Below are 13,212 nucleotides of genomic sequence, written 5' to 3'. Positions count from 1 at the left end.
ACCCTGGTCATTCAGAAACTATTCATTCATTTCCAAGACCTATCTGCTCTACCTCCACCATCTACTTTATTATGTTTCCAAAGCATGGAATCAACTTCAGAGAAGCAGCATGGCTCAGTGGAAAGAGCATGGGCTTTGGAGTCAGAGGTCATGGGTTCAAATCCCAGCTTCACCAATTGTCAGCTGTGTGACTTTGGGCAAGTCACTTAACTTTTCTGTGCCTCAGTTACCTCATCTGTAAAATAGGGATTAAGACTGTGAGCCCCCCGTGGGACAACCTGATCACCTTGTAACCTCCCCAGCGCTTAGAACAGTGCTTTGCATATAGTAAATGCTTAATACTATTATTATTATTATTCAGAAACTTTAGCACAGTGACTTGTGCAGCTAAGAAGAGCGATTTATCTTTATCTTGCCCAACATCAACCCCCAAAAATGTTCTTGAGGAAGAAAAAACAATTGTCAATGAACACAAGTGTAGAGAAGAGAAAATGGACTGACAATCAGTATAAGAAAAACGTAAACAGTATCCCTGACCAGAGCCCTCTGAAATCACATCTCCCACCAAAAAGTCTACCTTGACTAATTTCTACTCTTTTCAGATATCTACCACCAAAGCCCCTATCAAAATGTCTGTGGCTCCTGAGCACTTAAAGCAATGTGGCCTAGAGGATAGAGTAGTCAGAAGGATCTGGGTTTTAAATCCCACGTTTGCCACGTGTCTGCTCTGTGACCTTGGGCAGGTCATTTCACTTCTCTCTGCCTCCATTACCTCATCTGTAAAATGGGAATAAGAGTGTGAGCCCCATGTGGGACAGGGTCTGTGTCCCACCTGATTAACTTGTACCTACCTCAGCGTTTAGAACAGTGCTTGGCACATAATAAGTGCTTAACAAGTGCCATAATTATTATTATTTCTTACTAGTCAACCCACAACATCCCGAAACACTTTTGTACACATCTTCCATACCCTATCATTTACGCACAACTCAGGTATATATCACCTTTACCTGCTTCCTCCTATCTGTTCATTATTTTATATGCCTGTGTCCCCTACAAGATTATAAGACCTTTAAGGGCAGTCACCTCAACTACTAACTCTATCATTCCTTCCCAAATGCTTAGTTCAGTTCCCGGCACCCAAACACTATCATTCATTCAATTCAATAGTACTTATTGAGGCTTACTGTGTGCAGAGCACTGTACTAAATGCTTGGGAGAATACAATATAACAATAAACAGACACATTCCCTGCCCACAAGTTTATAGTCAAGACTGGCACTGAAAAGGGTGGTCACAAAATAGGAAAACAGATCCAGGCCACGGGAGTTCATCCATTAATCGATGGTATTTATTGAGCACTGTACTAAGTGCTTGAAAGAGCATAATTCGACAGAGTTGGTAGATATGATCCCTGCCCCCAAGGAGCTTATGGTCAGTCTATCTTGCAGAAAGCACTATGTTGGCTCTAATGTTAGGATTGGGTGTTGGGGCCTTAGAATTTAAGGTTGCGGCTTTTGAAAAAAGTCACACTCCTCCAGGTTCCCCGTGAAAATTGTCTCACTGCCTCTGCATGCGTTGCTCTTAGTGGGTTCTCCCGACACATTCATTCATGAAAGAGAGTCTAAAAGTAATAGCATTGTCTGGTGCAACTTTCTAAAGGATATTTTTTGTTTCTCAATCACCCAGTATGGTCAATTCATAGTAGCAGCCTCCATTTAGCCTGCCTTTTTAAGTTTCCTATTTAACCAAGATGAATTAGTGTTCCCTCCCCTTTCACCCCTTGGAACAATGAGATAGGGATGACTACAGTGAGCTTGTGATTTCAGTTAAATTCTGATTTGGAGTGATCCTACGGGTTGTAACTTTAAATGAAAAAGCTGTTAACAGTCACCCTTTATAGCCAAGAATCCAGCACCATTTCATCATCTCAATATATGTAGTATAATCGATCACATGATATATGTTGCTCACAGAAGTCTAGATTTAATTTATTTCTAGGTAAAACATCTGAAAGGGTTATTTCATTTCCATTAACCGATACTTAGTCACAAAGCAATAGTTTTGCCAAAGTTATTGGAATTAATCCTGTTTTTCAAGGCTTTGGGACTCAATCATAAAGCTTCCAATTGCTGAGATGTTTTACAATGAAAAGTTCTCCCCAACACACACACAAGTTTATGATCTAAATGAAAGACACTTAAAATAAATACTTGTCCTATTTAGGTTAAGCCCATTTTGAAAACTATGTATTTTTTTCCATAATTCATTAGAACATTCTCAAAACGCTGTTTTAGTTTACCCACAAAATAATATCCAGAATGCTGTACCGAATGAGACTTTACGGCAATTTCTACCAACTTTATCTCTCCCAATAAAATGTTAAACCTAAAAAAAAAAAAATCCAGGCAGCATGAAAGATGTGACTGCAAACGAAATCTTCTGTGATCCCGAGCTGAGGGCAGGAATAGCAACACCAACTTGGGAATGTGCAAAACCGTTATTTTTTTAGGTTTTTCAAGAATGTCCAGATGCAACTAAACAGTTTCTGAATTGTCTGGTATTCGTTCTTTCCAACCAGCCCCTTCGCATTATTTTAATGTGGGGATTACTTGAAAACATAATTGTAATGAATAACCACTGTGTATAATGTTGTCAAAATCTAATCAATTTTGTTGTTCCTCAACTAACGTTAGTCAGAGCATCAGCTCCACAGCGTAAGGTACATTCAGACCTTTGAAAGAAAATCAATTTTAGGAATTTGCAAAGATCCACAACCAGAATAGTTCTACTTACCATGAAGTAGAAAGCGACCTTCTTTTGACCGACTGAATAATTCAACTTGCTCTTTGCTGGACCTTGACATTTCCCCCATGAATCCATCTCACAGAAAAAAGGACTCCCCAAAGCAGATCATGTTTCCTTCTCACTCAAACTCACAGCCTACGACGACTATCTACAGTTTTCTCTAATGTGTAGCACTACTTCTTCTCCAATCAGATGCCACAAAACTCAGAAGAGAACACAATCAGATCCAAATGTAAATACCAGGGATCATTAACCAACACAGGCCCCAAGACATCACCATTCAGGTGGAGTTCATTTTCTCAGTCAACTTGATTAGCCCCTTCCCTTTCAGCTGAAAAGTCACAAATGACTGCCAAATTCAGTGAGGAACAAACTCTCTTCTAGCTCATACAAGTAATGCCCAATCCCTTTACTTCACCCAGCCTAAAACTGATAAAGCCATCTCTACTTACGTAAGTTATTGACTGGCGCTCTTGTATCCATGTTTTCATAATGTTGTACATGAACTACAATGTTTAGGTCTCTTTCCATGTGATCCGTTGTGCAGTGGCCTTGTGGTCTCATGACGTCAGCGAGAGCCCTGAAAAAACAACAAGGACACAGATTAAATCTTAAAGAAAAAGGATCTTTCAAAGTGGGAGGCAAATTCTCCATCCAGGAGATGACTTTTAGACTGTGAGCCCACTGTTGGGTAGGGACTGTCTCTATATGTTGCCAACTTGTACTTCCCAAGCGCTTAGTACAGTGCTCTGCACACAGTAAGTGCTCAATAAATACAATTGATTGATTGACAGGGCTCCCATCCTGAAAGGAGAGGCTTGCAAGGCTCTACTGGCAAATGCCACATACCTGCTGCTGCATTTTGGGACCAAAGAAAATCATGGACCAATTACAGAGGCCAGGGAAGGGGCGGGATGGAAGGCAATGAGATGCCAATCAAAAGAAGGGAGCAGAGTCAAGTCTCCTCCCTCCCGCTTTCCCTTCCTCACTCCAGCCACTTAAATCCTATGATTTAAGGACCAAGCTTTTCCTATTCACCATGTGCCCCAGTGTCCTAAGATGCCCCAAAGTAAATCCACTCAACTGTGCATTTGAATATGCAGGCTACAGGCAGGAAAACACTAAATCAGCCATCCTTCCCTCAATAGGGTCCAATAACTGATATTACTCAGTGTTGAGTAGCAGGTGCCAGGATTTCAATGGGAATATGGAGTTCGTGAAAGAACAAGGATTATTTAAGTCCAGAGGTGACCCATGTGCAGCTCACAAGCCACATATTTCTCTTCTTCACTTGCTGTGTGGCTCATGGTCATGTGAGTTATTATTATTTTGCTGTGGTGGCTGACTGCAGTTTATTTACTTCTGCTCCCATTTTATCAGCCAAGTACCCCCTGCAAGTGGGGGCCCAGGCCTGGGAAGGGAGCCCAGTTTCATCCCAAGCTCCTCAGCTCCTGCCCCAAGAACACCTGTTCTCCTCCACTCACTATCTAATCACCACAACTGGAATACCTGCTCTCTGCCATTCGCCAATCACCACCACAGAAACATTTGCTCTCACCACTCACGAAACAATCGCTGCCACTGGAACACTTGCTCTTCATCACTCACAAATCACCACCACAGGAACACTTGCTCTCTACCAGGCACCAGCCCCTCCCTTCCCCCAAGACACCAGAGGACCCAAACCCCACTGTGGAAGGAGTCAAAAAATAGGCAGAAAGAGAGCACCTCATCACCTGGAATTCTGTGTTTCTGAGAAGCAGAGGACTCCCAAACGATTGGGACAATCTTCCCATGCTTTCTGCCCAACACTGTGATAGCCAGGCTGACTTCTGAGAATATTGAGATGGTCACGACAATTGGTAACCAAGGAATGTTTGCTTGCAACAAGCCTACATTACCCCTTCCAAGAACTATGTAGCTCACATATAATTTTAAGTTGTTTTCATGTAGCAAGTTTCTGCTCTCCTCCACTTTGATCATGAGCTCCTTGTGGGCCAGAGACTTTGTTATATTTTATTCTTGTGCAGTTATCTCAGCCCTTAGTCCAGTGCTTTGCACATTGAAAACAATAAATGGTAGCAAAAATAATGACATCCTACCAGAGCTCAATTTTTATGCATCAGCATCCTATGGAGCCCCGTTAAGAGAGTCAAAGAAAGTAATCCCCTTGATCTCATGTTTTTAGATTGAGAGATGCCTGAGCACCAGTAAGTGCTAAATAAATCCTAATACTACTAGTATTACTCCTGTATTATTGAGAATATCAGGAGGCAAAAAAAAGCAAACAAGAATGTAAAAAATGTAAAAAATTAGTGATAGAAATACTATTAAATACAATTGATTGATAGTGTGTGTAAGACTAATAGTTATGCAGTACAGGCTCCAGCAGGGACAACAGAATGCTTTGTGAAACTATGTAATGTCCCTCTTGACATCTAATCTAGCTACTTGAAACATCCTACCACCACCTATATGCTAATATCCCCAATGTTTCCTCCAGGAATCCTTCTTGGACTACTTGTCCATGAATTTATCCCAATTTTGGGGTCCTGAGTTGATACATCCTATATTCTTACAGCTCACCATGGGAAGGAATGTTTCCTTTGATTTGTTTTGAGCCTATCACTTTCAAGATTGCAGGGGGAGGAGTAGGAGGGGACTCCCTCATTCTGGCATTGTGGGATTTGGCCAACAATAGTTCCATGTTCACCCTTCAGGATTTTCCAGAAGTAGAATGGCCTTGTGGATAGACCATAGGCCTGGGAGTCAAAAGGATCTGGGTCCTAATCCTAGCTCTGCCACTTGTTTGCAGGGTGACCTTGGGCAAGTCACTTAACTTGTCTGTTCCTCAGTTACCTCTTCTGTAAAATGGGGATTAAGATTATGAGCCCCATCTGGGACATGGACTGTGTCCAAACTGATTTCCTTGTATCTTCCCCAATCAATCATATTTGCTGAACACTTACTGAGTGCAGAGCACTGTACTAAGTTCTTGGGAGAGAACAGTATAATAGAGTTGGTAGACATGTTCTCTGTCCAAAATGAGTTTACAGTCAGGAGGGGGAGACAGACATTAATGTAAATTATGGATATGCACATAAGTGATGCAGGAGGAGTGAATAGAGGGAGTAAATCCAAGTTCAAGGATTAGCCCTTCCCCCCCTCCAGCACTTAGTACAGTGTGTGGCACATAGTAAGCCCTCAACACCATTAAAAAAAATTGTAGACTTCACTCATGTTCCCCAATCAGCTTACATCTTTCCAAGTGGGAGGAGAAAAGAGGAGAGATGGGTGGAAAGACAAGGAAAGGGGTGGTGGAGGGAGAAAAGGAGGGAAGGGATTTAAAAGAAGGAAATGCTGGGGAGGGAAGTGGGGGAAGGGAAAAGGAGAAAAGAGGGAAAGGGGACAGCTGTGCCGAGTTGGGGAAAAAAGAAAAAGCAGAGGGGAAAATGATCTTGATAGAAGGGATATTAAACCCAAACAAATGATTGGGGGTGACGACCTAGCTCTAACGTAGGCTGCTGTTTGGGCTATGATCAATAACAGCATCTAGCACAACTTTACTATTACCAGTCTTGTTGGCAGCAGCCCACCAGGCTGGCACTCCCCAGCCACTAGGGTGGTAACATTTTTTAAATGCTTCCTTTTGTGCTCTCTGGTGGAGGTCAACGCTGCATAGGCGAAGGCACATGTTTCTAAGAAAAATGCATGGCTTAATTGTAGATATGTTTTGGTAAACACCGCAGTGGATCTCTGACTTCCTTAACCGGCTTTAGAAATTGAGCTACCAGAAATATTCATCTCTTTGTTGAATAGGTTCGGAGTTCGGGGGCGGTGGGGGGGAGGAGGGAAGGAGAGACTGGAAAAGGCAAGTGAACCCTGCCCAAAACTTGTTCTTAGCACACAGACTGAACCCTAATCTCCTGCAGAAGATCTCATTGCAGCCCAAAAGGCTAAGGGTCCGGGTGGGGCTTGGCTTGAAGAGGAATGGTTCAGAGCTGGTGATAAAATGCTATGAAAGGGGGATGTTTCTATGCAGCAACTGCAGATAGCTCCCTTCACCAGCTAGAAGGTGCCAACCTCTCAACTTGACAAGTGCAGTCATTCAAGACCTAAGCCTCCACTGAGGTTTTAATTGAGGTTTGAATTCCAAAATTGCCTTTAGATGGAATGTGGGGGGGAAAGATTTCAAAATGCGATGCCTTTTCTCGCTAAACATTAAGGATTTTATTCTACCACAAAATAATAGGGCTCATGACCTTGGGCTTACAAAGAAAGCTTTGGGACATGGGACATCCTATTTGTTTCTCCAAAGAGTTTCTAAAACAGCACCCAAGTCACAGGACGTTCTAATCAGGATCCTTCCTTGATCTGACGAACTAAAGGTGCAGTTTGTTAGAGAGATGTTCCTCCCTTTCCCAAAACATGATAGTTAGTAAATGCCATGCCCTAACGACTCTATTGTGAAGATCAGCTCTGGAAGATACAAACCTCAGAAGGGTTTAAGCAACCCACATGAAACATCCTTCTTAACTTCCTCTTCTAAAGCTATGTCAACTGCCCTAAGAATAAGCTTTGTATTTCTCTGCAGTTGCCTCCTCGGGCAGATAGGATCAGGCTACTAATTTAGACCTTTTTCTAATCTATTTTCCTTTCCTTGAAAATGAATAAAATGAAGCCACATTCTGACCCTCGGAGCCAAAAAAGAATTCCTAGGCTTTTTATTCCCATCTTCAAATTGCAGGTACAGGACACTTGAAGACAAGACAGCAGACAACTTGTAAAGGAAGACGAACCAGTTAGACACAGCCATCGATAGATGCCTCAAGTTCTCTTTAATGAATGGCAGAAAGGGAGGATAACAGAGCAAGGGCAGAGACAGAAAAGATTGCAGAAACTCCCACCTCCTTCAAAAAGTACAAAGAACACACAAGACACTCTGGGGTGGGGGGTGTATTTTGCCATTTGGAACCCTGATTTCATCTAAAGGCTTAGGAAACACAGGTGGGATGTTAAATGCTACATGCTCAGTCTACCTGAAGTCATCAAAGATGATTTTATCCAAATCTGCCTGAGGAATATGTGGGCATCATTGCCTCAGGAAACAAGAGGCTTGGAGATGTATTCTTTTTTTAATCCCTCACCATGGGATGAGCCTAGGAGTTGAAAATAGGAAGGTCTTTCCCATTTATGACAAACCACAGACATCATGGTGGGTTCTGTTCCCAGGCCCCACAAACTATCCCCATAAAATTTGTCTCTATGAATCTTGGGTGATGGCACCTTCCTAGAGTGTAACACAGAAAGCAGGACTCCATTAATCACTCAATAGTAATTATTGAGCACCTACTGGAAGTGGAACTTTTTACTAGGCACTTGGGAGAGCACAACAGAACTAAAGATAAGCTCTCTTCCCTCAAGGACCTTAAAATCTAATGATTTTACAATCTAACAGGCTGCCCACACGGGGAAAGTTCAATGCCACAGACTTATTTAGATAAAAGTGACCATCTTCACCCACAGATTTTTGGAAATGAATGTGTGAGCCGATAGTCCTTAAGATTCACATCCCTTGCTTACCTACATTCCTTACTTACCCCTGGCAAAATTAGGGAATGGTCAATAATGCCCTGATTCATTAGTCAGGCTCTCAGCCTATCACTCTAGAGGAGTCACTTTCAGAGGAGATCTAATTCAGTCTCTGTGTCCCACTGGATCCCAGGCAAAACTAATTAAGAAGCTTGAGATGAATAAATTAATTTTCACATGGAAATAGCTTCATACAAATTTTCCTAATACTAAGCTTGATGTTTTAGTCTTAGCCCACCTCTCTCAGGCTACATTAATTGGTAAATTTCTGTTGTTTACTACAGAATGCTTGAGAGAAGCATTCTCCTCACACTTTGGGGGTTATCCTGTTTACTGATACTACATATCAAAAAATAAACATAAAAGTCAGAGAGAGAGAGAGAGAGAGAGAGAGAGAGGGAGGGAGAGAGAGGTAAAACATTTCTAAGGAGCCAGAGATAACTTCTTTGATCTTTTTTGATGCAATAATTGCGAGTCATGTCAAAAGTTCCTGAACACAGACAGGAGATATAGGCCTAGGGAACAAGTAGTTTCAGCTGAAGTCTTCAAGCAAGAATTAAATTATTTTCATTAGGACTAGCAAAGCATTCCACTTGAAACAGAGTGAGGTTTTCCTATTCATTCTGGCTTCTGGGCTTCCCAAAAGTAATAGAAAGATCCTCTGCAGTGAGGCTTGTGTGGAGGATCGGGAGGAAAGGGGCCAGATCTCACTGGAACCCATCTCAAGAACCTTCTTTATCTAAATACAAGGAGATGGGACTGGTTATGGACAGGACAAGCAGGGAAAGGTAGAATGCAGCCATGTAAATTTACCATTAAACCTGCGACAGAAGGGGAGAGGACTCTGAGTTAACCGTCCTTTTTCAATTCACCCTAGGTCAAAGACCCAAGTGAGCACATGACTTTACCAATACTTTGCAAAAATATACAATGAGATCATATACAAATCAAATGTCATCACCTATTTATGAGCAATTTTTAAAAATGGTATCTCTGAAAAAGGACTCAGTTTTACTTTCAGCAAACAGGGCACCCTTTCTGGGACGATCAGCCAGTTTTGCCATCTTTTCCTCACCATTCAGCTACAGTGGAAGAACTGAACCCAACCTGCACCAAACTCTCTGCGGATTTCACCTTGAAAAATCAATAAATGTGAGGGAAATTACTGCTTTTCCAGATTGCAGATCCCGGGTGGGGGGCAGGGGGAAGAGTTCAAGGCTCAGGAAACCTCATGTTAAAATCACTGTGGATTGGGTTTGGGATACATTTTGCATTGGAGGGTGCTGTTGCTGATTTATAGTAGAATGCTCTGAAATGTCTAAAATATGCACTCTGGCTCACATTCTGGTCCTCTGCCTCCAAACCAGTCTGCCGACCTAATTAAGAGGGGTGCTCTCCCCCCGCCCCCAACTACTAAAAAATGAGGCTCTTGCTTATAAATAGAAAATAACTAGTGATGAGCTTGCTGGTCTATTTTGGGTCGGTCTCTTTGTTCGACTCAGGCTGTTTTGCACTGGCACACACACGCATGCACACACATACACACTCGCACACATATCTCCGCCCCCTCCAGACTCAGCTCCAAAAAGACAACTCGGGTCCCAGTCATCCACCTGTTCCCGGGCCTCGTTCCAAACTGTGCCCAGTTCCCAGCCACGGTCTTGGGGGCCTCCCTCTGTTCCTGCCCGGCAGAAGAATAATAATAATAATGATAATAATGGTATTTGTTGAGCACTTACTATGTGTCAAGCACTATACTAAGCGTTGGTTGGATATAAATAAATCGGATTGGACACAGTCCCTGCCCTACATGGGCCTCACAGTCTTAATCCCCATTTAACAGATGAGGTAACTGAGGCACAGTGAAGTGACTTCCCCAAGGTCACTCAGCAGGCAAGTGATCGAGCAGGGATTAGAGCCCAAGTCCTTCTGATTCCCAGGCCCCTGCTCCATCCACTATTCCATGCAGCTGCGCCTCCTCTTTCCCAAACTAGCGCGGTGCGGGGATCAATTTAGTCTCTTAAAATTAAAAGGCGAATGGCTTCATTAATCCTCAAATGCCATTTTCCATCTGCTTTGACTTTCCCCGTGCCTGGGATTAGCATATCGGGGGAGATGGAGGGAAAACTTGGTAAAAAGGCTGGTGTGCGGGGAGTTTTCCCGAACCCGGAGCGCAGGGCGACCGAGGGCTCCAGGTGGCTAAGGTGGCTAAGGCCATCGCCTCTGCGCCCTGGGCCTGGGCTGCTCGCCGGGCGCGGGGGAAATGGGGGATCTGGACCCCTGGAGCCAAAGGGACGCTCTCGGTTCTAGCGGCTGGGGGTGGGGGTGGGGACGACGGCGGTGGGGGCAGGGAAGAAGGGGGGCGGGGGCTGGTTCCCCTCTATCCTCCACCCCCTCCTCGCACGCCTCTTAGACTTCACCTGTCAGAAAAAGGTAGGTGCAAATCATACTAACACACACGGTTTCTCTCTCTTTCTCTCTCTCTCCTCCTCTCTTTCTTTCCCCATCTCTCTCTCTCTCCCCCCTCTCTCTCACTGTCTCTCCCTATCTCTCTCTTTCTCTCTCCCTCTCTTTCTCCCCTCTCTCACTCTCTCTCCCCATCTCTCCCTCTTTCTCTCTCCCTCTCTTTCTCCCCTCTCTCACTCTCTCTCTCTCCATCTCTCCCTCTTTCTCTCTCCCTCCTTCCTCTTTCTCCCCATCTCTCTTTCTTTCTCCCTCTCTCCTCTCTCTCCCCATCTCTCTCTCTTTCTCTCTGTCTCTTTATTTCTCCCTCCCTTTCTCTCTCTCTCCTTCTCTCTCCCTCTTTCTCTCTCTTCCCCTCTCTCCCACTATCTCTCCCCCATCTCTGTCTATTTCTCTCTCCCTCTCTTTCTCCCCCCTCTTTCTCCCCATCTCTCTCTTTCTCTCTCCCTCTCTGCCCCCTCTCCTCATAGCGCTTAGTACAGTGCTCTGCACATAGTAAGCGCTCAATAAATACGATTGATGATGATGATGATGATCTCTCTCTCTTTCCCTTTCTCTCTCCCCCCCAACTCTCTCTTTCGCTATCTTTTTCTCTCTCTCCCTCTCTCTCTCTCTCCCTCTCTTTCTCTCTCTCCCTCTCCCTCCTCCCCATCTCTCTCTCCCCCCTCCTCTCCCCTCTTTCTCGGCTCCATCACCTCCGCCCCCGCCCGCCCCGGCTCCAGCCTTGCGTTTTGCCCGGCTGGCCAGTGGCCTGGCTGGGGCGGGGGGGGGGGGGGGGGGGGGGGGCGGACAATCTCCGGAGTCCGAGCAGCTCTCCCTGGTCCTGAAGCAGAGGAGGAAAGGTGCAGAGAAACCCCGCACCCCTCTCACCTGGGCTCCGGAAAGTGAGACCCAAAAGTTATATCCCCCTGGGGCCGTGGGGGGAGACGGGAGGGAAGGAAGGAGAGGCCCCCCAACTTTTCCTCTGCTCCTCCTCCCCTCCCCACAGCACCTGTGCCTATGTGGACATAACCATGACTCTATTTTATGAATGACGTGTCTATAGCTATTTATTCTGATGGTATTGACACCTGTCTCCTTGTTTTGTCTTGTTGTCTGTCCCCCCCCGCCAAGACTGCGAGCCCGTCGTTGGGTAGGGATGGTCTCCTTCTGTTGCCCAGTTGTACTTTCCAAGCGCTCGGTCCAGCGCTGTGCACACAGTGAGCGCTCAAACCCTGCGACTGACAGACCGGGCGAGGGGGGGGGGGGGGAACCCACCTGGACATGTGTTCCCTCTGGGGCCGGTGGGCCTTCTCCAGCCCCAGCTTGGTGAAGATGCCCACCAGGACCATGACGGCCACCACGCCGCAGATGATGTAGACGATGAGGTTGGTCTTGTCCTTGGTGGGGTCGTGCAGGGGGTCGTCCTTGCGGGCCGGGGGCTTGCCGGTGTTGAGCCAGAGAGGGGTGTCGTAGTTGGTGCAGGTGCTCTGGTCCAGGCGCGTCTTTTTGAACTTGCAGCAGAACCTGAAGCCGCACGTGCCGCAGCAGAAGACGAAGTCCCCGGAGCTGCAGTTGAAGGGTGGGTCCCACTGGCCCATGACATCGAAGTAGCCCCGGCAGGAATCCGGGGCGGGGGCCGGCGTGGGAGGGGCGTCCGAGGGCTCCCCCGGCCCGGACCGGTTCCCCCCGGACAGCATCCCCGCCTGGGCCGGGGGGTGCGGGGGAGCGGGCAGAGGAGGAGGAGGAGGAGGAGCAGAAGGAGCAGAAGGACCAGCAGCAGGAGGAGGAGGAGGAGGAGGAGGAGGAGGAGGATGCCCCCCGCGCTCCTGGGCTCTGCCGACGCGGGCACACAGCTCGGTCAGGCAACAGCCGAGGAGCAGGCGGATGATGCGGCGCATCGCGTCTCCCCCCCGGGGCTCCGCCGCCCTGCAGGAGCCGGGGATGCCGGGGTCCGCGACCCGCCGGGAGCCGCACATGCGGCCGCGGCGCTCGCCTCTCCGGCAGGTTGGGGGGGGGGGGACCAGGAGGGGTGGGGGGCCCTCCTGGGGAGGGGGAGGCCTCTTCCACCCCCTCCCCCGGCCTCCCCAAGACCCCCTGTTCCGCGGCGGCCCGAGACCCGCTCCCGCTCCCGGACCGAGCCCGGGCAGGGCGAGCGGCACTTGTGGAATGGAGAGGAGGGCGCAGGGAAATTGAGGCAGAGGAGGGGAGGGAGGGAGGGAGGGAGGGGCGAGGGCGGGGAGGAGCGGCCAGGCGGCCTGGGCGGACCGTGGAGGGGCGGGGAATCGCCGTGGCCCTCCTCTCCCCCGAGGCGGGGATGCTGGACGGGATGGATGGCAGCAGGGCCGCTGGACCACGGAGATCCCCCCC

At 47.0% G+C, this 13,212-nt stretch overlaps 1 protein-coding gene across 2 annotated transcripts in view; it reads right to left on the bottom strand.

Annotated features, from left to right (window-relative positions):
• The window catches only part of SHISA9 (shisa family member 9), a 274,889-nt gene extending 262,108 nt beyond the window's left edge, over nucleotides 1-12,781 (bottom strand). For both annotated transcript variants that reach the window (XM_038762973.1, XM_038762974.1), the window contains exons 1-2: nucleotides 12,121-12,781; nucleotides 3,261-3,388 (exon numbers count right to left, since the gene is read on the bottom strand). In XM_038762973.1, coding sequence (XP_038618901.1) covers nucleotides 3,261-3,388; nucleotides 12,121-12,743 — 751 coding nt within the window. In that variant the 5' untranslated portion in view covers nucleotides 12,744-12,781. The remainder of the gene's footprint in view (nucleotides 1-3,260; nucleotides 3,389-12,120) is intronic.
• Nucleotides 12,782-13,212: the final 431 nt, after the last annotated feature.

The sequence above is a fragment of the Tachyglossus aculeatus genome, chromosome 21 (genome assembly GCF_015852505.1).
Source record: "Tachyglossus aculeatus isolate mTacAcu1 chromosome 21, mTacAcu1.pri, whole genome shotgun sequence".
NCBI classification, from domain to species: Eukaryota; Metazoa; Chordata; class Mammalia; order Monotremata; family Tachyglossidae; genus Tachyglossus; species Tachyglossus aculeatus.
This window is presented reverse-complemented; position numbering and strand designations above follow the sequence as displayed.